This window comes from Vipera ursinii, assembly GCF_947247035.1.
Source record: "Vipera ursinii genome assembly, chromosome: 2".
NCBI lineage: Eukaryota > Metazoa > Chordata > Lepidosauria > Squamata > Viperidae > Vipera > Vipera ursinii.
The window spans coordinates 100,192,964-100,217,023 of record NC_139513.1 but is presented as its reverse complement, the minus strand read 5'-3'; the positions used below and the strand labels follow the sequence as shown (position 1 = coordinate 100,217,023).

The window sequence follows — 24,060 nt, the reverse complement described above, 5'->3', positions numbered from 1 at the left end:
CGATCGATACAGAATTGCTCTAAAGCAATTTGTCAGGGAACAAAGCCATTAAAAAATAACTATAAACAGCAACCTGTCAGCTCCAGAAAATCCTGAATCAAGTTGGCCAAACAAGTTCCTATTTCCATCATACTCATGTTATGTTCAGATGACAGAAGTGCTTGGTAAGGAAGTTATAGAGAGAAGGAAAGGTACGGTTTCATTTTACTGGCCTCCTTGTCCTACGTTTCAGAACAGTTTAATCTGAATACCAAGTGATTGGTTTTCTCATTACATTGTATGAGTTTTGAATTTTTAGATTGAGCTCTATATGGATTTAGAAAATGCATATTTCTGACCAAAATATCTACCACCGCCGCCACCGCCACAATCCCACAATAACGCTTTACATCTGGCTCATACTGCTTTCGAATAAATGTTTATTTTCCTGAATGGACCTCATGCTCTGATATTTCCCTTACTTCCTAGCTGCCATTATTTCTGTATCCCAACGTTGGAATCATAGCAAAGCAGAATTGCCGCAAATCAATAAATGAAGAAGAAAATCAGAGCATGTGAGAAGATGTAAAGTCTATTCACGATGGGCCAAGAGTGATTTAGATTAAATCTTAAGTTTGATACCATCTTTTAAGCTTTTCAAATCCACCAGAAGCATTTCTTTTTCTTCGCCTTTCTTCTTATGTCCTGTTTCTCAGGGACTGGATGATCAGATGGCTGTCTTTGTAGTGTCACCAAAACAGGACTCTCTTCCACTTGATCCAATGCTTTCAAAACTTGGTGAAACCTATCTTCTTGTTGCCTGAAGTCATATTCTACACTATATAATGAAACCAGGAAAAAAATTGTGAGTTTTTTAAACTAGTTTTGAAGTTAGACAACAATTAATTTGACGACTGGAAAACATACTGCAATTTGTATTGTCTGTAGTTCTGAAAATGGAAAGTAGAAGTGCTTTTCCTTCTGAAAAGAATCAGTAAACAGTTCATTTTATATCAATCCATCCACAATTAATGCAAAATTTGTCTTATATTCCAGTAAATCTGACTGATTAAAATGCCTGCAGTAATGAAATATTTTAGAAAAATTCAAAAATAAACACTTTCAGATTGATCTTCTATAGGCTTTATTTGATGTTAATCAGCAGCAGCAAGATTGCTAACCCTTTTTTAAAAATAAAGGAAACAGTTACATAAAATGCATTTCTTTTTTAGGAACAATGTGATTTTCTTACAATATATTTTGTTTTGGCAGAACTCAGACTGATTATTTCCCATGTTGAGATTATATTTTAGTTTTAACAAGCACTCTCTTGAAGTATTTTATGCAGCTATAAACAAATGGTAATATAATCAACAGGTCTTCAACCCAATTAAAGTGAATTTAATTGATTAAACTATAATTAGTTTGACAGAGTAAAGTATCAAATTTGTTCCTTTAAAATAATTTTGAAGCTACATTCTTTTTTTATCATTGCCCAATACTTACTATTAAGAAATCTATTTTCTCCTGGATTAATTTTAAAAAGGACAGAATATACTTGCTTTTGTTAAACTTTAAAATGTTTGTAATTTAAAATGATTTTTTAAACAATCTGTTTCAGAATAATTGGAAACACCGTCTTAGTTGTTTAATATTGTAATATGCACCTAAAAGATATAGAAGCATTGATTTGGTAGGTATTTCCCCAGGCTAATACTACAGTATTGTAATATTTTGACTTAATTAATCTAACACATACATTAATTAAACCCTGTAGTCCTACTTAATAATACCAAAACACACAAATGCTAGAAACATTCATTTCATAGAGAAGAGTCTCGAAGGCAAGATGCTCTTAATATCAATTGCTAGGAAATGCAACTTATAGAAATTGGAAACCCATGATCTGCTTGTGAGTTTTCTAAGAGATGTCTGTAGAGATTCTCAATCATCCAGATAATGGTTCTTCCAAAGCTGATTTTTCCAAAAGAAAAACAATGTTTTTTTTTCTTTAAAAACATTTCACTTCTCATCCAAGAACCTTCTTCAGTTCTAACTTTGGACTTTCCAAGAGATATTTGACTGGTTATTATAAAAACAGGAGAGTAGGGTTAGGTAGATATTTAGAATTATAAATATCTTCTTGCCTTCTACAATAAATATACTTTGTACTTCTTCTTGGAAAAAACAAAATAAAGGATACAGATCATGTCTGATGGACAACCATTATAAAAGCTGTGATTTTTCTTTCCTGGATATGGTATTTTCAACAGGATCCAGCAGGAAAAAAATATGCTACCCCAAAGGACCCCAAAGAGCTGTTTTCTTTCTTTGTGACTGATAATTCAGTTACGAGATTATTATAGATTTGTGTCTACTTTCTACTATATTATGGCTTAGCTATGACATTGCACAAAACTGTGTTTATACAATTGAATATCCCCTTACTCTAAAATATTATTCCTAATGTTTAAGAAGAAAATACTTGTGAAGGAGATGTGGGGTGCTTGGACAACGGGAAATACAGTATGAGTATAAGTCCCTTCCTTGTGGTAAGGCTTAAGTCCTTTGATATCTTAAGATATTTAGAGGGAAAAAGCAGAAGTCTTAGCCTATGTGATCAAACAATAACTGAGCAAGTAATTTAAACAGCCAGTCAACTGCAAAAGTAAGATTCACTAAAAAGCTCTGTTGTGGTGTAAATAAGTTGTTAACATTAAAAGCTTGAGAGATGACAATAGAGGCAACCCAGGTACACTTCTTTCATAATCCTTTAAAACAGTGTCATGTGATTTACTTATTTGCGAAATTTATTTTCTGCCCATCTCATATCCAAATGAGGACTTACAACATAAAAACAATGAAAAACATTTAAAGCATCCATTGTAAAAAACAACAACAACCCGACAGCAGATAAAAAACATCAACAGATAAAAATCATGGATACAAAATGGCATAGAAGGGTTGCTGGACACACAGGGGGAGGTGGGGTTGAATTTTAATTAGTCAAGCCAACAGTCTGAAGCTCTCCCATTGGCTCCCCAAACCATTGGTAAGCCAGCAGGTCTTAAAGCTCTAACGAAACTGTCGCGGAACAATTAACAGTCCGACCAGAGGAGGATGGACCATGGTTCATTTGCATGGTCAATATCAAAGAAAGAAATCCAAGGCATATTCTATAGTAAAACTTTTAATGAGAAAACAAAAGACCTAAACTGACTACATTCTTCTGCCTGATGAACAATTAGAACAATTAGAAATGTACAATTAGAAATGAACGGAGCTGGCAACACTAAAAAAACACGCAGTGACAGAAACATCAGGAGGATGGGAGCCAATCTCACCTCCAGAGCTAAGATCTTTCAGAGGGCAGGAGCCACAACAGTATTGCCTGGATCCCACCAGCTGAAATTCCTTGAATGATGGGATTTGCAGTATGCCCCCCCATTAGTGCAGATGGGGTCCCATCAGGGTAAGACAGTTCCTCGGGTACACTGAATCCATGCTGTGCAGGGCTTCAAAGGTGATGACCAACACCTTGAATTGCAACCGGAAGCAGCCCGGCAACCAGTGTAGCTGGTTGTCATGTATATACAAAAATGTTTTAGAGGTTTTGCTCATTTTTTTTTATTAAGCAAAGGCTTGCTTTAACATACAACAAAAATTAAAACTGTTGTATCACACAGTTTTAGTTTAGTTTAGTTCTCCCAAGTTTTCTCTTTATCCAATGAGTGTTCTGTACTGTTTATAAGGCAGTAAGTTAAAATGATGTACAATTGCAGAAATATACGTGCAAGATTTAATTAGGAAATTAATTAATACTAAAGCAGATTAACTAGTAAGGGACAGTTTTAATTGCTGAGGGCAAATCTAATCAGCAGGACTATGATTTAAGGATCCATTTGTTTATTTCTGAGGTTCTTTGGCACTGGTGGTTTGCATTTAATAAGAAATGAAATAGAAAATAAGAAAGTTAGTCTTTCCTTGAATGATGTGGTAACATTTGTCCATTGAATTAAATTAGAGGTTCTTTTAACTTCCCTCAACATTCCCAAAATCTCAGCTACATTGAGGCTTTGTTTATATGCAAATGTTATTGATCAGTGAATCAATCTAAAATATATGAGCAGCTAAGAATGTTTTAATTAAGTGACAATCCTAGTAGAAATAAATTGGATAGTATTGTAGATCTTCTATTTCTACTCTTTTGGCAAGTTGTAGATTAGTTTAATTATGATTAGTACTTCTATTATAAAGGCAAGGAATATGCACAACATCTTTTAACAAAGCAAAATTTTCTAAACCTGAGCTGTAGAATTGAAAGACCCATATTTTGTGTTGGGTTATCAGCAAGACCAAAGCACTTTTTAACATCTGGTATAAATGGTGAAGCTATTTTAAAGGCTAAGAGATGGGTTCACTAATCCCAATTATATAGCACCCACCCACCCTACTTACATTAGAAATATAAGATCCAAGAATGTGAAGTAGTTGTAATGTGGCATTTATTTTATTTATTTATTAACCATGTTTATATAGCTCCCCATCTCATAGTAAAATGACTCTTGGTGGATAATTAATATTTGATTACAATAGGAGAGCCAGTTCGACCTAGTGGTTAAGGCATCAAGCTAGAATCTGGGAAACTGTGAATTCTAGTTTTGCCTTAGCCATGAAAGTCAGCTGGGTGACTTCGAGCAAGTTGCTTTCTCAGTGCAACCCACTTTGCAGGTTTTTGTTATGGGAAAATATGAGAAGAAAGGAGTATTATGTATGATTGCTGCCTTGAATTATTTACAAAAATAATAAAAATAGTATTTATAAAAGATAATAAATGGATAAAAAGTTTGAAAATGGATTAGCATGACTGTTGATTCTTCTGGCCAATCTTCTAGATGGCCCAGGTGAGGTAATATACCCTAAGTTGTTTTACAATGGAAGAGTTTTATTATTAGTTTACAGGAAAGACATACTACTACACGATTGGGAGCTGCATGCCAAAGGAAAATGTTCCTTGGCATAGAGAACACTGATAAAGGGATTTTGATACAGGAAGTTAAAATAATAGGATTAATGCTGGGCTTTCCAGAGCTTAGTATGTTTCAGCACTGGTCTCTTCATGGCTTACATGGTGGGTGGTACAACAAAAATTAAAACATCCATTGTGTGATTGAAATGCTGACAAATAACTTCATAAAATTCCCCCATCTCAAAGAACAACACAATAAGTGAAAAGATAAAGAAAGAATAAAATATGGCACGGGGCTTAAATATCCTCCGTTTGTATCAGAACAACGAAGAAATGTATTCGTCAAGGACTATTCTCCAATGTAAATAAATCAGTGTGATAAACTAAGAATGTGGTGGTGGTGGTGGTGGAATTATAAGAAATTCCTTAATAAGAAATTATAAGCAAAAGCAAAAGCAGTGGAATGTATGCTTTGTTGATGGACAGGATACATCTAATGCTACTACTTTCTCATTGCCATTTTATTGTGTGAAGGCAAAATAAAAATGCTGCAACTCAATATTTTTTTAGTTCTATCTGCCCGATTTTTTTTTCTTTCTCAAGAGTAGCACCATTGAGGGCCCCATTCCAATTATTGGAACAGTTTAGAATAAATACATTGAAGATTGCATTTGGGAGGCAACAATCCTGTACCTGCTGGGAATAAACCTCATTGGATCTAAGCCCCATTGAATTTAATGAGATTTACTCTTCAGCTGATATGTATTGAATTGCACTGTAAGTATATTTGAAGCCAAGGAATTCTTGCTCAAAGAGGCAGAATAATTGTAATAATGTAATGTTCAAACACATACTGTAAATATGCTATATAGATCTCCATACTGAGTACAGTTTTGCTAGTAAGGGAGATTTAGCATTGGCTCTGATACAGCTGTTTGGTTTAACCATTTTTGTTGCCTTTTAATTAAAAGAGGTGATGCTGCTGCTGTTGGCAAATTTTTCACTGTGACTTTATTATTAATAAAATTTTATATTTCAGGATGGTCTTAAAAATAGCCTACTATTTTATGACTTTAAAATGCAAAAATAAAAATAAAACAATTATCTGCATGAAGCACTTCCATTTTAAGAAGTAGTCTTGGCATTCCTTCTGGGGCAGCTTTGTCCATGCATAAAAATTGTCACTATTGTAGTTTTGTTGCTTTTTTTTCAATGATGCAAACCTCTGGGTTTTGTTTTGTATATTGCCCCAGTAAGAGAGAATGGGTGATCCAAGGTTATATGCTGTTTATCATTATATATGTTCACATAATAAATTATAGGACTCATTGTGTGCATTGTGTTCAGTAAAATTTTAAATTTTAGTTACCAAAACTATAATATAATTAGCAACTTTTGACATTTTTGCACAAGGCTCTTTAGATTACTCAATGTGAAGTATCAGTGCTTCTTTTTAAAACTAGATTTCCATTGAGAATCTTTAAGCCCTAATATTTTATCTGTTAGAAAAATATAATCTAAAGGATACTGTCTCATATTGCTAGTCTGATATGTTGGAATGTTGGGATAAAAGACTCCCAAATAAGAACAGGAATCAGGCCTTTCTCTTAATGAAATATCAGTGTTGGGTGCTAGGTTTGAATGATGCAGTTAAAAAAATCAGAACAGCATGAACAAAGGCAAAATATTTTGGAATTCTGATTTTGAAAGCCTCCAAAAATTATTCACCAAATTCTAACTTTTAATATGATAGTACATAGTCCAGCGTGTTTAATCATTTGATGCAGAGAAAATCAAATTCTATTTTGCTCTTATTCCTGACACATCCCCTCTGCCTAATTTTTTTTTAAATAAGATAATCTTTATTGTCATTTTTTTACTGTGGGCACAACAGCGCACATCAAAAATGAAATTTAGTTGCCTGCTCTCAAAGTGAAACACATACATGACACACACCTAAACATACTATATACAACATATGTACAGACCCACAGCCCTACATATACATAACAAATAAATATTAAATACTGTCCATCTTCCCTATAACTTAGACATACTACAAAAGAGTAATTCTCTATGAATCAATTGAGTTTGTTATCCACTGTGCATTAGGTGTGCTGAGAAATTCATCACATGAGACTGTTAAAGTAATAAATATAGGGTTAGGGTTTCTGAATATATATAAATATTCAAATTGCAATATATACTAGAATTGAGAAAGCTGAAACCCAGATTTAAAATTCATGTAGAAATGGTAAGATTAGAAAGCTAATTTGGACAAAAGTGTGTATATTAGGCAAAGATATGCACAAATGCCTAAAATGTGTCACCATGATAACAATAAAGAGATATGTTCTGGAATATCTATGTAAATTTTATCAAGTTCATAAACAATGAGGCTGAATTCATTATACAGAGCGCTATATATATTGAACCAATCCAATATTCTTACATCTACCATTTGGTTAGTAATGTATAAATGATGGAAATAAATCAGTTTGTATCTCACTTAGCTAAGATAGATAGATAGATAGATAGATAGATAGATAGATAGATAGATAGATAGATAGATAGATAGATAGATAGATAGATCAATATTCATAAATTACTTCTGAACTAGGAAAGGATGAGCCCTAGCTCTATAGATAAATGATACCCGGTGCATCTCTTTTTTCCCTCCTCAAACCATTTTAAATTTTGCTTATTCGTTTGAATTCTTCAGTCAGGGTCCAGATCAAAGGGTGCAGAAGGACATTTGAAAAAAAAAATCTTCAGATTCACCAGCTGGAATAAGAAATGCTGCTATATGTATTTTTCCTAGAGAAAGTTGTTTGGCCAACATGGAGAACAGAACCTTGACTTTTAAAACCCTTGAGTGTAGTGAATTATGATTTTTACGCTACTTCACATACCCTTACATTTTATTACAGTGGTGGATAATGATAGTGGGTTCAGGGACCACATTTAATATAGTAAAGGGGAGGACTGTAGTGGGTTGGGTTATGCTGCAAACATGGGGAGTGTCAGAAGTTTTGATTTTTCCCCCCTAGGCTTTTGGAGAACTCTTTTAGGGAGTATACAGAATCTTCCTGAAAAATGACAGGATATTATACCATTATTTTTTGTCTATGGGGCTCCACAAGCTGCAAAAATGAGGCTGCATGTGGTTGTGAAATATAGATTGTTACTACTGTTTTTTTGATAGAAAAGCAACTGACCCCACAATTTAATTTAGGACCTAGAAATCTGAGAAATAATGAATTAGATTTTCACTCTGAGGTAATTAAAAACTTGTAAATTTCAGGAAAACGATCTCTTTTTGTATTTGCATTTGCTTTAATCTTAGCTAAACATGCCTTCCCTCTGTATATTTATTGGGTTAATGTAATCTGAATACTGCTGGCTATTAAATATCCACAGAATAACACATACACACACTGAGTACAAATTCTTAATTAAAAATTTGCCCAAGCTAACTTTTCTGCTTCCTTCAAATCTTACATTTAGCATCCTTAACAATTCTTACTTGCTGCCCTTCTGAAGCTAATTAGATGGCAAATTCTCCCTTATGTTTATAGTAAGCATAATTGCAAGTCTTAAGGGTATTTTCTTTCTCTTCTCATTAATGTGATTCAACAGAAAACTATATGCTGGTTTTGTTCCTATGGAAACATTGACCTTGTAATTTCAAAATGGTATAGAGAGAATTTAACTAGATGAATCTTGTTAACATCAATCAAAAATTAAATAATAAAGAGATAATTAATTATTTTTCTAGGATTCAGATGAAATTCTGGGTATGTTCACGTATTGCTAAAATTTGTTTCCTGCTCCCAAAATTACCAGCTTAATCTACACAATACACATAGAAGCACAACAATTACTTATTCTGAAGGACTTCTTTATAATTTTTGAAAAAAAAAATAGTGCCTATGATTGTTAGATCATCTAGTTCTGGATTTGTCAGGCCCACCACAGAAACCAAGAAAAAGATTCACCTTGCAGAGGAGATGGGCAGCATTAATAATAATTAACTATTTATTTATTTAAAAAATAATAAATAACTATTTAAAAAAATGAATTACTTCTGAATAGTTTCCTTTATTGTTTCTCATTTATAAATAGACCTTGCCAAACTAAAGCAACTATTTGCATAATTCCAGATATATTCTGAAAATTGCCAGAGTGGAACAAACCGTCTTCTTCTCTACCAGACTTTCCAAGCTCTGCTGCATCTTTTGCCTTCTGGAATACAGCCTCTCCCTCCCAGGAATTCAGACTAATTCCACATCACAGGCTTGTTACTGTAGCCAGCAGTAGCATTTAAAATATAAGACGAGGTTTTCTCAATCGTGTTACAGAATATTTTAGTTCAGTTGCTATCTTTGGGACTACTGTTGTAGTAATTTAATAACCATGATTCATTATAGGAGATGTATACAATGAAAAAAAGTCAAAATGGCAATTGCAACAGTGTGATGGAAGACATGCTTATTTGTATATGTATTGGACTTCCATGGCTAGCCTCTTGATTCTTTGACCATAGCCTGCAAACATCCTCGACTTGATTAATCAAAAAATATATTTAAATAAAGCAGTTCTTTCTCTTAAACTATAAATATGTCACCTCACAACTTTCTCCAGTTTTGTTATTTGATCAACTTGTTTATGTATTGAATAAATGAGGTTATCAATGTATCTGAGAGGCTATTCTAAGGAATTATCTTAAGGATTTTCCATAAGAGAAACATCCCTTAAAATGCCTTTTATTTGCAACCCAAACTCAGATAATTAAGTCTGAGTTAAGATAATAAAGTTGGCTGGCCAAACCGTCATACCACAAAGATACATTGAGACTTATAAATGTATCTTCATGGTATAACAGTTTGGCTAGCCTTTATTAATTAGGGTTATAGTGTTGTTATACACATTTTTGATTAAGTTTGTTTATTCTAATTATATTTTGTAATCAAGTGTTGTTGTTGTTAGTTGCGAAGTCATGTCCGACCCATCGCGACCCTATGGACAATGTTCCTCCAGGCCTTCCTGTCCTCTACCATCTTCTGGAGTCCATTTAAGCTCACGCCTACTGCTTCAGTGACTCCATCCAGCCACCTCATTCTCTGTCGTCCCCTTCTTTTATTGCCCTCAATCTTTCCCAGCATTAGGCTCTTCTCCAGTGAGTCCTTCCTTCTCATTAGGTGGCCAAAGTATTTGAGTTTTAGCTTCAGGATCTGGCCTTCTAAAGAGCAGTCAGGGTTGATCTCCTCTAGGAATCAAGTACTGTATAAGTAATCAATATCCATTCTTGATTGCTTCCTTTCAAAAACCTCCTAGTTTGATTATCTCCTTTATGAAGCATTTATTCCAGAGGAAAGAGTTAACAATCTACATTTATTTATTATTTGCAGACTGAAACCTGTGGAGTCACCTTTTTGGATTACTAAATAACTGCTGTCACAACAGAACACAAATTCCCCCAGTAATCATTAAACATATGATTTAAAATTGACCTAAATGATGCCAAGTGTCTGTGTAACCTGTAAGCCTAATGAGGAGAAGCAACATAAATGGTTGGGGACAATAAAGAAGATAATTAAAATCACAGGGAGTCTCGGATGGGAAGGAACCAATCACTTTAATGAAAGTTGGTTTTTGCTCTAGAATATTTTCCATGCTATAAATAAGACACCAAATGAACCAGGAAAAGCCTTGGGTTAATTTTCAGGGTTGATAGAATTTGAAGCATTACTGCTTTTCCAATATAGATTTTTATTTTAAAGAGAAAGCAGCAAGTGAAAATATAAAGCTTCCCTACATGATGTTAAGTTTGTCAGAGTAAAGTAACTAAAGTAAAGTTAGTTGAGTGGGGATAAAATTCAAGGGCTATCGATCATAACCAAAATACTTTCCAATGCTGCCAATAGAAATATACATATTTTTAGACAGATATTGTAATTTGTTTTTATTGTGGCTTACAAAACAGTTGTTGTGGAAGGGGAAATAAGATATAACCTATAGTTGTTAAGAGAGTGATGGCAATCCACAACAAAGTAAATCAAGAAGGCAAAATGGCTAAAAGAGTACTACATATTTTTGTGACTACTATGTGAACAAGGAAGCTTTCCATGGAGATGTGACCTTTGCATAGTAGGTTTAGCAGTTTTCATTCATTTGTAAATAGCTGCTTTTAACTGCTAAATGGAGCAATTAGCTAAATTCTCATTCAAAATTGCATGCAATGGGAAATTGTTAAGCTCAAATAAGTATTCAAGTTCAAAAACTATATAGATTTACCCATGTAGGCAAGGAAAAGTGGTAATCATGCTGCAGTAAAGAATACTTCAGTCTCTCTTCAGCAAAGAGAATACTATATTAGTGCAAATAATTATTTAAAGTTAAAAATGAAAAGTGGGGAGGTAAAATAGAAACTTTGGAAGTGGATGGGACTTATAGGTGGATAAGGGGAAGATTAAGTGGACCATGGGGACAAATTTGATGGACTTAGAACAGACCAAGACTTATTTTAATTATCTTTTCTAAGGAAATCGATAATTAGACAATTCCAACAAATTTCAAGGAGCCAGGCCATAAAATAAAGTTATGGATACTCTGAGTTTTTTGTTTCATGCTTGTCTCATGCTTGTCTGTTTCATGCTCAGAAATCACATGTGTATGGAAAATAAGGTAAGGGTGTACTTTAACAAAAAGAGCCTTGGTGGAGCAGTGGGCTAATGCCTCCTTAAGTAACACCAGCTGCCTGCAATTAGTGCAGGTTCGAGTCCCACCAGGCTCAAGGTTGACTCAGCCTTCCATCCTTCCGAGGTAGGTAAAATGAGGACCCAGATTGTTGGGGGCAATTAAGCTGACTTTGTAATAATACCGCTTGGGGTGTGTGTGAAAGCCCTAATAAGCAGGCATATACATAGAATGAAGGCTATTGCTAAGCACATTGATTTGTGCTTTAAATTGTAAGCCGCCCTGAGTCTTCGGAGAAGGGCGGGATATAAAAAAATAAAAATAAAAACACAGATATCATTGTGTAGAACAGTGGGCCAATCTATCTTCAGGATCCTTTCCCAGTGCCTGAAGTCTATGGGAATCTGGATGAGGGAAAATGCTTTGGCTCAACCCTAGTAAGAATAAATACGTAGTATAGGTTTGAAAAGCCCCTGATTCTGGAAAGCTTACCCATGTTTACCTCTGCCTGGGGATGTGCATCCCCAGTCAGAGCTGATGTGCATTCTGGGGTCATTTTGGACTCATTGCTCCTGCTCTTTTCCTTTTTTTTAATCCAGTACCAATAGCTTTTGTTAGCTATTTTTTCTTGTCTATTTAATATATGATTGCATAATTGTTGTTAGTTGTGAAGTTGTGTCCTACCCATCGCGACCCCATGGACGGTGTTCCTCCAGGAGGTCCTTTTTGTACTGTCCATGGGGTTTTCATGGCAAAGATACTGGAGTGGGTTGCCATTTCCTACTCCAGTGGATCACGTTTTGTCAGAACTCTCTGCTATGACCTGTCCGTCTTGGGTGGCCCTGCACGACATAGCTCATAGCTTCATTGAATTACGCAAGCCCCTTTGCCACGACAAGGCAGTAATCCATGAAAGGGATGATTGCATAATAGATAGACCTAATACAGTGTCTTTGATTCTTTATTATTTCCAGTTCACGTATGTCACTTCCGCGGTGGCTCAGTGGGTTAGGATGCTGAGCTTGTCGATCAGAAGGTTGGCAGTTTGGCGGGTTGAATCCCGAGTGCCGCGTAACAGAGTGAGCACCTGTTACTCGTCCCAGCTTCTGCCAACCTAGCAGTTCGAAAGCATGTAAAAATGCAGGTAGAAAAATAGGGACCACTACGGTGGGAAGGTAACAGCGTTCCGTGCGCCTTTGGCATCTAGTTATGCCGGCCACATGACCACAGAGACGTCCTTGGACAAGCGCTGGCTCTTTGGCTTTGAAACGGAGATAAGCACCGGCCCCTAGAGTTGGAAACGACTAGCACGCATGTGCGGGGGAACCTTTACCTTTACCTTTACTATGTCACTTCAGTGAAAAGTGTTTGGCTCATTTAGTAGTAATCCAAGGTTCATAATATCCTGAATTTTTATGCAGCTGATTCTGATTTTCTTCTGATGACTTTATTATAATTATTTGCTGCTCATTTTATCCCAACATATTTTTCTTCCAAGATGTTTATGTCTCAGCATAGATGTTTTATGCAATGTTTTGAAATACAGTATTTTTGTTTCGCTGCATATATTATGTTTACTTCTTAAATTCTGAGTTATTTTCTTCCAGATGGCTTGCATGGCATCCATTGTTTACTCTCAGCCAGGGGTTAACTGCAATAGCTTTCAACTTCAAAGCTTTCCTTTCACCTTTAGCATTATACCATTTAGTTTAAGACCTTTATCAGCAACTGCACTTTATCTTTGTCTATTTCAGTATGTTTTATTTTATTTTCTCTTAAATATAAAATGTTGTTCATTTTTCTTCTCTAAAAGGGTTTACTTACAGATGATTCCTCTGCAAGGCCCAGTTTGTGAGGCACAAAGTCTTATTTGTGTGCCCATGCACAATACATGCATGGACAGAAAAACTTTTTAAAAATGATTTATTTATAATCAGAAACAAAAGCCATTACCAGATGACAATAAATAGTATAAAACAAATGTAACATACACATGCTGATCCTTGTCATTTCTTTTCCTACTGAGGTTCACTTTTATTTTTCCTACACACTTCAATGATGATGATGATGATGATGATGATGGTAGGGACCTTGGAGGTCATCTAGTCCATCCTCCTGCTCAGGCAGGAATCCCTATACCATTTCAGACAAATGGCTGTCCAGTCTCTTCTTAAAAACTTTCAGTGTTGGAGCATTCACAGCTTCTGGAGGCAGGCTGTTCCACTGATTAATTGTTCTAATGTCAGGAAATTTCTCCTTAGTTCTATTTTTGTTTGCAGTTTGTTTGGGAAAGAGTTGTTTCAGATTTTTTTTTAAAAAAATCATAATTATCTTGAATCAGCTGTCATTTCCCCAATGCCACAATTATTAGCTGGGTTATTGTCTAAAGTTTCTTGTCATTGTTTTTCTTTCTGCACATTTCCATATTGGTTTTTTTCCCCCTTCTAATTTCACATTAGGGGACGCGGTGGCTCAGTGGGTTAGGACGCTGAGCTTGTTGATCAGAAGGTCGGCAGTTTGGCGGGTCGAATCCCGAGTGCCGCGTAACAGAGTGAGCGCCTGTTACTCGTCCCAGCTTCTGCCAACCTAGCAATTCGAAAGCATGTAAAAATGCAAGTAGAAAAATAGGGACCATTACGGTGGGAAAGTAACAGCGTTCCGTGCGCCTTTGGCGTCTAGTCATGCCAGCCACATGACCACGGAGACGTCCTCGGACAAGCGCTGGCTCTTCGGCTTTGAAACGGAGATGAGCACCGGCCCCTAGAGTTGGAAACGACTAGCACACATGTGCAGGGGAACCTTTACCTTTACCTTTTAATTTCACATTACCATCCATTTATCAGTGTAAATTTTTTTTAGAAATGAAGATTTCTACATCATTTATGGTTGTTTTTCCACTGTTAGGTCACATTTTCAAGTATTCAGGTTATATTGATCTAAAGGCTGTGGATCTTCCCTTTATGACCATTCATAAATAATACAGATTTATTATTAATAAATAACTGAGAGATCTACATTAGTGAACATACTCTATTAAATATAAATGTAAGAATATAAAATAAAAATTAGTAGAAAGTGGTCTTGTTTCAAAAGTTTAATTAATAAGGAAACACATTTCTTATTAAATATGAGCCTTATAAAATTAATTTATAAGCAGATACTGACTTACCTTGACTGTAGACTGTAAATATCAAAGTAAGAACTGTATAATAAAGTAATGATATCATCTCTTGGACTTCAGGATTGGATTTTAAACATTCATCTTTAGGATTACTACGCTGAATAATATGTAGGGAGAACATTGGTTATATGTTAAAGCATCAATAGAAAGCTAAATAATTATCTAATATTACAGAAATTAGTTTAATTTATATTTATATTCAAAATATTCCTTTGTCTCTGAGATTAGAACATACTACAAGCATTGATTTTAACCATCTATTTGTAGGTTAAAGTAAACTACAATTTGATATTGCACTAAAAAGACAAATTGTATAATTTAAATTATGTTTATTACAAATGGTTTATATAGAAATGGTTGTTTTTGATTTTATTTTTCAATAAAACACAACTTAAGGTATCTCTAGGTTTTATTCAGATGTATGAAAAAACTGTGACCAGATTAATCCACAAATTGATATATTAAAAACTCTTCTATGGATGTGTTTCAAAGGAAGAAAAGATAAATTTAAGACTTGTGTTGAAAAAAAATATTACACGTTTATAGATTATGAGAAACTATTCTCATTGAGGCTTGATAAGATTAACACTATAAGACACCTAGTATTGTGACTGTCATACGAACTGGTTAAAAAGAATTGTTTCTACCCAGTTCAATTAATTAAGTTTAACCAAAGAAAAAGAATATTCTAGAAGTTCAGCCAAGCTGAATAATGTTGCTTGGATTTGCTTGGACCTGGAGGCTGGTCAGGTCCTAGGGAATTGATTGAAGTACAGTATTGCTTAATTATCTGATAAGATTTTAAACCTGTTGGACTTGAGGAAATGGAGAGGATCATTGGGGTTATGAGTTGTGTCATCTGTGTTTTTAAATCCATATTTCTCCTTGTTGATTAATGTCTTCTAGGAGGTGACATGTGGTTGGATCCAAGCTGTAATGAATGCTTCTTTGTGGAAAGGGAAGGTTTCAGCTGCTTTGAAAGAGGCAGCGAACTGTTACTCCTGAAGAAATCATGCTTGGATTTAATATTTTTGGAAAATTTTTGCCAGATCCCAATCTTCCTTTTTACAATGAAGTTTGTTGAAAGGATAGATGGCTCCCAGCTTCAAAGGTATACGAAGGAAATAGATTATTTGGACAATTTGCATTCTGGTTTCAGGTGGTTGTAGCATTGAGATAGCATTGCTTATGGTTGTGGATGAATGTTGGAGGAGTTGGTATGGACTTCCTGGAATTTTCATTGGCATTTAGTACCATTGGATTAAATGATATTAGAGAATTATTGGACCCTGATATCCATCTGGACCAGTTTATATGATTGGGAATTGGAGGCACAGTTTTACAAGTGGTTTTCCTCCTTCCTTGAAATCAATTCTAATCGGTGTTGTGCAGGAATACAAGATTGCTGATGTGTTGGGGGAGGGGTGGTTTCAGGGTTTGTCTTTCTCTTCACTCCAATTTAGCATCTACATGAAGCTGCTGGGTGAAGTCATAATTAGCCCAAAGTAAAGTATCATCAGTATGCTAATATATCCAGTTGTACATGTCTGTCCCAGACTGTACAAATGATACTGTACATTTGTTTATCCAGTGCCTAGAAGCTGCAAGTGTCTGTATGAGGATTGCAAATTAACCTGAATAAGTGGCTCTGGGCTTGAAGCCCACTAGCTTTGGAGCAGTTCCTTTGATAACTTTAGATAGGGTGATACTCCCCAAGACACCACATTCTGAACACATCATTCCTGCTCTGTAAGTGAGGGATCACTGTGACTAGGAGAGCCATATTGTGCAACAATTACATTTTAGTCACTTCTTGTCAGGATTACTGCAATGCATTCTACATGGGGCTGCCCTTGAAAAGTGTTTGGGAACTTCAGTTGGTCCAGAATGTAACAGCACACATAGTATAGAGTAGACCAGAGTGAATCATGTAACACCTCCTTGTACAACTAAAGTTGATAGTTTTCATCTTTAATGCCATATATAAGACAAGGTTACTTGTGGATCACCTTTTTCTACTTGTTCCTTTTTGCTTGACATAGATTTCATAGATAAACATGTTTTGGTTACTGCCTTTTGTGGGACCCAGAACACCTGCCTTCTTTGTTGTGGTGCCTGTCCTATGATTAGTCTCCCTGTGGAGATCTAGGTGGCTCCTTGTTGTTCTTCCCGAAGGTTATAAAAACCTTCCAGATAAAAACAGATTATTTGTAGAGCCTATGTAGGCAAATCTGCTGGTGAGGTTAATTGGTGAGATGCTTTAGCTTTTGTATTTTGTATTTTGTATTCTGAATTTATTATTTATATTTTAAATTGTATTAAGCAATGGTAGTTGCTTAAGATATATGGCCATATGAAAAAGGAAGGAAGGAAGGAAAGAAAGAAAGAAAGAAAGAAAGAAAGAAAGAAAGAAAGAAAGAAAGAAAGAAAGAAAGAAAGAAAGAAGGAAAGAAAGTTTTTTCACATCTGACATCATACTGATCCAGGCTTGGCACCACAGATCTATTTGTGTTCTAAACTGAGTCAGTAAAACATTTAACTCTACTATGGCAATGTAGAAAATTCTGCAAGAACCAACCTACACCGTATTCCTGTACCATAGGAATGGTTCCCATTGTCGGGAATCTTTTACCATGTCCTCAATATTTCTCCTTCCTTCTGAAATTAAAACATCATGATGTTTTGTCACCATTTCAGAAGATTGAACATGAACACAGAAACAGCTTTTTCTGGCTGCAAACACACACTATGAGGCATATAATGTGCTGAATGCTAATATATGCATATCCTCCATTGATCAAATCATGAATCTTTTGTGTGACAGGGATGACAGCAGTGAGGACAGTTGTGTGGGCTGTATGAAAATGTTCTGAAGCCTTTCTGGGGAAATGAAACCAGTAATTGTGTGGATGTGCCCCCTAAGTAGATAGCTATCATTGACTTGTGACCATAAAGCCATATTGCGTCAATTGCTCTGTCATTAAAAGTGCTTTCATCTGTCCTCAAACAGGATCCCTGGGTGAAATTTTACATGGCGTAGTATCTGCAACTTATGCAACTAAAAATGATTTTGCTTCAATGGAGCCTAGTTACTTCTGTGCTTGCTGACAGTTTTACTCCCCCATGTTTTGCAAATGTGAGATTTATTTTTTTTAAAAAATGCTTCATTATGAGTTCTCTTGAAAGAACTGAATTCTGAGCAGGCAAGGGATCTATTAAAGTCCAAACTGATAGATGTTAACCACATGGACATTAATTTCTACCCCACAATATTGGCAACCATGTTGTTCCAAGCAAGCAAAGTACCTTGAGGAACTCAGTTTCCCCCAGATATCTCAGGACATTTAAACTTATCCAATTTAATATTCTTCCTAATGAAACACTCCATCCTTACACTTTTTATAAAGATAATCATAACAATATATTGTTCCTGGTTAGGAAAAGTCCTGATGTCCTGAAGACCGCTGTATTGGTACTTCTGAATAATCAAGAATGAATTATTATATATGAATATGCTACTCTTTCTGTAAGTCCAGCTGCCAATTTATAGCCAGGTAGTTTACGGTTGTGCTTGAACTAGATATTATGCTAAGACTCCTGCTCAGGGACTCTTATTGTAAATTATGTGTGCCTTTCAGCTGTTTCCATGAAATTTGGTTTGTAAATGTAACATTCTGTCTATTTATGTGACTATGAATTTCTTCTGTGAATACATGGAGTATCTAAACGTGAGGAAGATTTAGCCTGGCATTCTATGAAATGTTATAGCATTTATATCTATGTATATACAACTAAATAAAATCAAGAGTTTCCTTACTCTTCCTGTCCACAATGGAAGGGCATGATTTCTACTATCCTTTTCTGCCTCCTAGGTGCTCTGAGGAATAAATCTATTTTGATTTGTGAATTCCTTTGCAAATCGCCTACATGGTACATTTGTACCAAAGTACAAACTAAATATATTTCATTCCTACCTCAATTTAGGGTATGCATTTGTCCAATTTTAGTTCATAAACATACTGTCCAACTCTTACGATAGGTAGGTCTACATTTCAAGAAAAGAAAAATGTCAGACTTGAAGGAAGGTGGAGCAGTAGTTAGAATTCAGTATTGCAGGCTAACTCACTGCCAGGAGGGCAATCCTGACCGGCTCAAGATTTACTCAAGATTTACCGCTTAGAGAGAGAGCTGTAAAGCACTATGAAGTGGTATATAAATTTAACTGCTATTGCTATATAAAACGTATGTGAGATTCTTATTCTCATTTATTTCATTTCTGTATTGATCATTTTCTTCTAAAGGAAATGTGAGATTAGCATGAAAAGATAGGGGATCAGGTGATGCTTATTTCCTTAGAATAGTAATAATCAGTGCAGTTGTTTCGGAAAAAGGATGACTGTATTTAAAATATATTGCACAGCTAGATTAAACAATTCCATTTTTGTCCTCAGTAGGAGACAAAACTGCAAACATACATTTGTGTGTATATGTTATCTGAGAAACTGGCAGAGAAACCACTATCAAGCAAGGAAAGAAACAAGCTAGTGACTTGTAAACCATCCAAGATAGAAAGTGGTCTCTCTTAAACTCTCCTAAATAAACATGAAAGAATATCTTTTTAAATTTAATTGGGGACTACAGACCAAAAGGAACCCTAGATAGTATTATAAGACATCCCAATTTTTATTACGCTAAATCTGCTTGACAGTTTAATGAGCTTTGATGCACATCAAATTTCTTGGACTGGGCTGCCATTCAGCCTAATTGTGGAAAGCTAGTTTAATTAACGTAACTGACCTGAAAACTGCTGTGTTTTTAACATCACATATAATTAAACTGATCATATAGTTAATTTTGGGCTAGACTTTACTTTGTTTTACTTTAAATTTCCATATAGTCTGCTTTCTTTTCAACAGCGTCTAATCAGTAACTATCAATTTATCTGCACAATTATTTTCTTTCTTTTCAGTTTTAACCATTTATTGATATACAAGGAGACCTCCCCTTTATTCCATCAGTTTCCTTAACAATGTTTGAATTTTTGTGAAAGGCACAGATGGTTTGGCTTCACTAAGCCAACTGTGCTTTTATCAAGAATTGTCAAGTTGTGGATTTTCAAGAAAACAATATCTTCTCAATCATATGCTAGCTGATACCCTGAATTAATTAATATGAAGTCAATATTTCCTATTTTTGAAGGTTATTATTTATACATTATATTTCCATAATTATAAACACTGTTAGAAGAATAGTCATGCTTAAACTTTTCCCTAACTGACTGATATCAAAGAGAGATTCTTTTGTTTGTTCAGTATTGGCACGATGCTGGCTAATTTCCGGTCTTCTCATATGGAAAATAATATACATCATCCTTTTCTGAAAATTTTCATTCAATTTATTTAAGAAACACCATAATCCAGTGGTGGGATTCAGCCGGTTTGCACCACTTCAGCAGAACCGGTAGCTAATTTTTTGTTGCCCAGGCCCAGAATGGACTTCCGGAAGCAGTATCCATACAGAGAACCGGTTGTTCACATATTTGAATCCAACCGCTGCCATAATCCCCAAAAGTACAAATAAGGCATGTTTCTGTGGTGGCAAAATCCAATATTTTTAGATGCCAAGCTTATATGATCTGAGTCCTACATGAAGGAAAGAAAAAGAGCAAAGACAAGGTTCTCTCTAGTCTAAAAATATTCCAATTATGCATTCTTCAACTGTGCATTTTCTGATACTAAACAGAGCAAAACAGAGGCTTTGGATACCTGAGTTGTACAGAGCTTTAAATTGCTAAGTGGCTAAGTGGCTAAGTTCATAGAGCATGAACAAACTAAAAGTTGGTTGGTTATGACTTAGTGCAACCAAGCCAACTGTGCCTTTATTATCAAGCCCATAGTTCAGGAAATACAGTTTTAATAACTCCTCGACTTGCTAAAGAAGAGTCAAACAAGTCATTAGTGGAACTAAACTAATTCTAGACTATTATCTTGTTCTACAAATTGTAGTTCAAAAATATTATTTTTATGAAATGGCCTGAATGTTTCCCTTAATGTTTTAAATCAGCAGTTCCTTCTTACCGATGTCTTAAAATAAGGTTTTTTTCTGTTTCTTTCTCCCTAAGTTTAGTCCACACTATAATTATGTGAAATCAATGGTACTTAATCATTGGCTTCAGCCGCAACCAGATTGTATCATTTGCTCCCTTTAGGATAGTAGCACAATACCCGTGAATGGAATACTTAATAATAGAGCATCTTGAAACAGATATATACAATTACCCATTGATAGGAGGTACCTGTAAATGATACATGCGGTGTTCTGGCAAGTGCTGCAGTTGTTGAGATCTTGGCCAGTGCGATAGAAGTTCCGTCTGCAATAAACAATAGCTGCTATGATTTATTTATAAAATCGGCAACTCTACATTTATTTCCTTGGATGTTCTATGGTTATTTTCTTCTATAAATATTAAATTTATTATAAGGATCTTGGTTTTAATTTGGCAAAGATTAATTGCAATTCCAATTCTGATGGGAATAAGCTCACAAAAGTATTGGGGATGGATATCCTTCCAAGAAAGCCTGCAGTGGGTTATATTATCATTTGCCAAGGAGGTGGATTCAGATGGTCTTTTTCACTGACATGGAAAAAGTCTTGACCTACTTCTGATGGGGAATAATAATAATAATAATAATAATAATAATAATAATAATAATAATAATAATAATAATAATAATAATAATAATAATTTTATTTATATACCGCCCTTCTCCCGAAGGACTCAGGGCGGTGAACAGGGCAAAAATAAAAAATACAAAGTTACAAAAGTTAAAAAAGAATTAAATATATGCCCACTAAAAACAGTAAATACAAATATTAAAATAACAATAAAAACCCCACCAATCCCCTATCATGCCAGGCCAGCTTGTTCAAATAAGAATGTCTTTAGATCGCGGCGGAACCCATCCGGAGTTCAACCGGTAACTGATTCCATAGCTCCGGGGCACCCACAGAGAAGGATCTCCCCCTGGGGGCCACCAATCGACATTCTCTGATTGGTGGCACCCTGAGGAGGCCCTCTCTGTGGGAACGCACAGGGCGCAGGGAAGTTGATGCCGGCAGCAGGTGTTCCCTAAGGTACTCCGGACCCCTGCCATGTAGGGCCTTAAACACCATTACTAGTACCTTGAATCTCACCCGGAAGACAACTGGCAACCAATGCAGCTCACGGAGCAGAGGTGTGACATGGGAGTATCGGGAGTATCGGGAGTATCGGGAGTATCGAGAGCTGGGAATGAACCAATGATACATTATCTTTTTATAGTACAGATAGTCCTGGGCTTACAACAGTTCATTTAGTGACCGTTTGAAGTTATAACGGCACTGAAAAAAGTGACTTATGCCCGTTTTCACACTTATGACCGTTGCAGCATTCCTATGGTCATGTGATCAAAATTCAGATGCTTGGCAACTGACCCATATTCATGACAGTTGTAGTGTCCTGGGGTTATGTGATCACCTTTTGCGATCTTTTGACAAAGTTAATGGGGAAGCCAGATGCACTTAACTGTGATACTAACGTAATAACTGCCACACTTAACCACTGTGGCAAGAAAGGTCACAAAATGGGGGCAAAATTCCCTTAACAACTGTCTTGCTTAGCAATCAAAGTGGTTGTGGCTCAGTTGTGGTTGTAAGTTGAGAACTACCTATAATTGCTGGAATAAAAGTGTGGCAAATATCATGCAATTGTCATCTGTTGGTAACTTCTTTTTTAGGTTTTCAAAGGCACCCTTGAGATGCTTCAAGTATAAATGCAATTATTCACTAATTTGTCTGTTATTCATTCATGCTCATCAAGTGATTTAGAGTGGCTGCTTTGCTTTGAAAAGTGGCTAGTTCTCTGAAGGTATGTGTTCAGCACAACTCTCAGTGGACATTATGACTGTGAATGTCTGCATATATGTCGGGCTAAAAACAGCTCTTGAAATTTATATGAAGCACAGATTAACCGTGACAATTAAAAAAAAAACAAACCTAGGGGGATTGCTAAAGGTCCACAGATTTCTTTTGTTTCTGCATTTAATGCATGCTTTTCTGCACCATAATCTTCCTAATTCATACACTTTTTATTCTGGAACATGAATAAGCATCTTAAACTTTTTCAAGATGGCACATGGTCACCAAATATTTTTATTTTGGTAATATATTTGCTGCTAGTGGACCATATCATTACAATCCAATTCTAATCAAAATAATTTTAGGGAATAATCAAAGCTGAGCTTGGCATACATCCATCAAGATCAAGAATCATCAAGGGAGAAAGGCAGTAACTTGGACCTCTTTTCAAAAAAATGACCTTCATGTGCAACTTTAGTGAGATTCTCTGCCTGAAGAATAATAATCAACCAGGAGTTGTTGACTGATTATTCAACCTCAAATGAATTCCTGACTGCTTTCTGAGGAACTCATCTTACTCCTTTTCTAATACAATTACATTGTGCTACCACAAAAGTTTTCAAGAAACCAAAGCATTGAGCTTTACTCCTTGTAACTACTGGACAGGTATGTGTTGTTTTCCTTGCGACAAAACAGAATTTGTCTGCCATTGCCTTCTGAGTTTTTCCAAAACAAAAGTGTTATTTCCCAGACTAACTTTAGTCCTAGGATTCCCTAATAAACTCCTGTCCATGTGCTAATTAAATTTGACCCTGCTTCATTTTTGGCACACTGCTTAAAGTCTGTTGGTCCTCTTGTAATGCTTTTGGATTACACTGCTATAACCTTTTTTAAAAAGACTCCAAGAGAATGTATCTATGTGTGTGTGTGTGAGAGAGAGAGAGAGAGACTCACACATGCCTTTGAATCAGTGTTGACTTCTGGTGACTGGCTGAATTAGTTTCTGTACTTTTTTGGGCAACATTTCAGAAGTGGTTTGCCACTGCCTGCTTCCTAGAGCTGAGAGAGGGTGATTGGCCTGACATTGGCCTGCTGGTTTTGTGTCTAAGGCAGACAGAACTAGAAGTCACAGTCTCCCAGTTTCTAGTCTGAAGGCTTCACCACTACATCAAACTGTCTCTTGAATACCTAATTAAGGAAGCAGAAATCTACAGCAAGGCTTTACAACCAGTGGTACAGGTACCACCTGTGGTACATTGGCACCTGGCAGGTGGTACACGACCATCCTAGAAAAGTGGTAGTGGGGGAGGGGAATGACAGCACCGTACAAGCCTGA

General features: G+C 35.6%; 2 protein-coding genes across 2 annotated transcripts in view; one reads left to right on the top strand and one right to left on the bottom strand.

Moving 5' to 3' along the window:
• The window catches only part of DOCK2 (dedicator of cytokinesis 2), a 341,341-nt gene that overhangs the window by 117,123 nt on the left and 200,158 nt on the right, over nucleotides 1-24,060 (top strand). The gene's annotated exons all lie outside the window — the stretch shown is intronic.
• INSYN2B (inhibitory synaptic factor family member 2B) overlaps nucleotides 637-24,060 on the bottom strand; it is a gene marked incomplete at its 3' end in the record, with an annotated part of 28,535 nt that continues 5,111 nt past the window's right edge. Inside the window, exons 2-3 of the mRNA XM_083351325.1 lie at nucleotides 21,124-21,198; nucleotides 637-817 (exon numbers count right to left, since the gene is read on the bottom strand). Of these exons, the coding sequence (XP_083207451.1) occupies nucleotides 637-817; nucleotides 21,124-21,198 (256 nt within the window). The remainder of the gene's footprint in view (nucleotides 818-21,123; nucleotides 21,199-24,060) is intronic.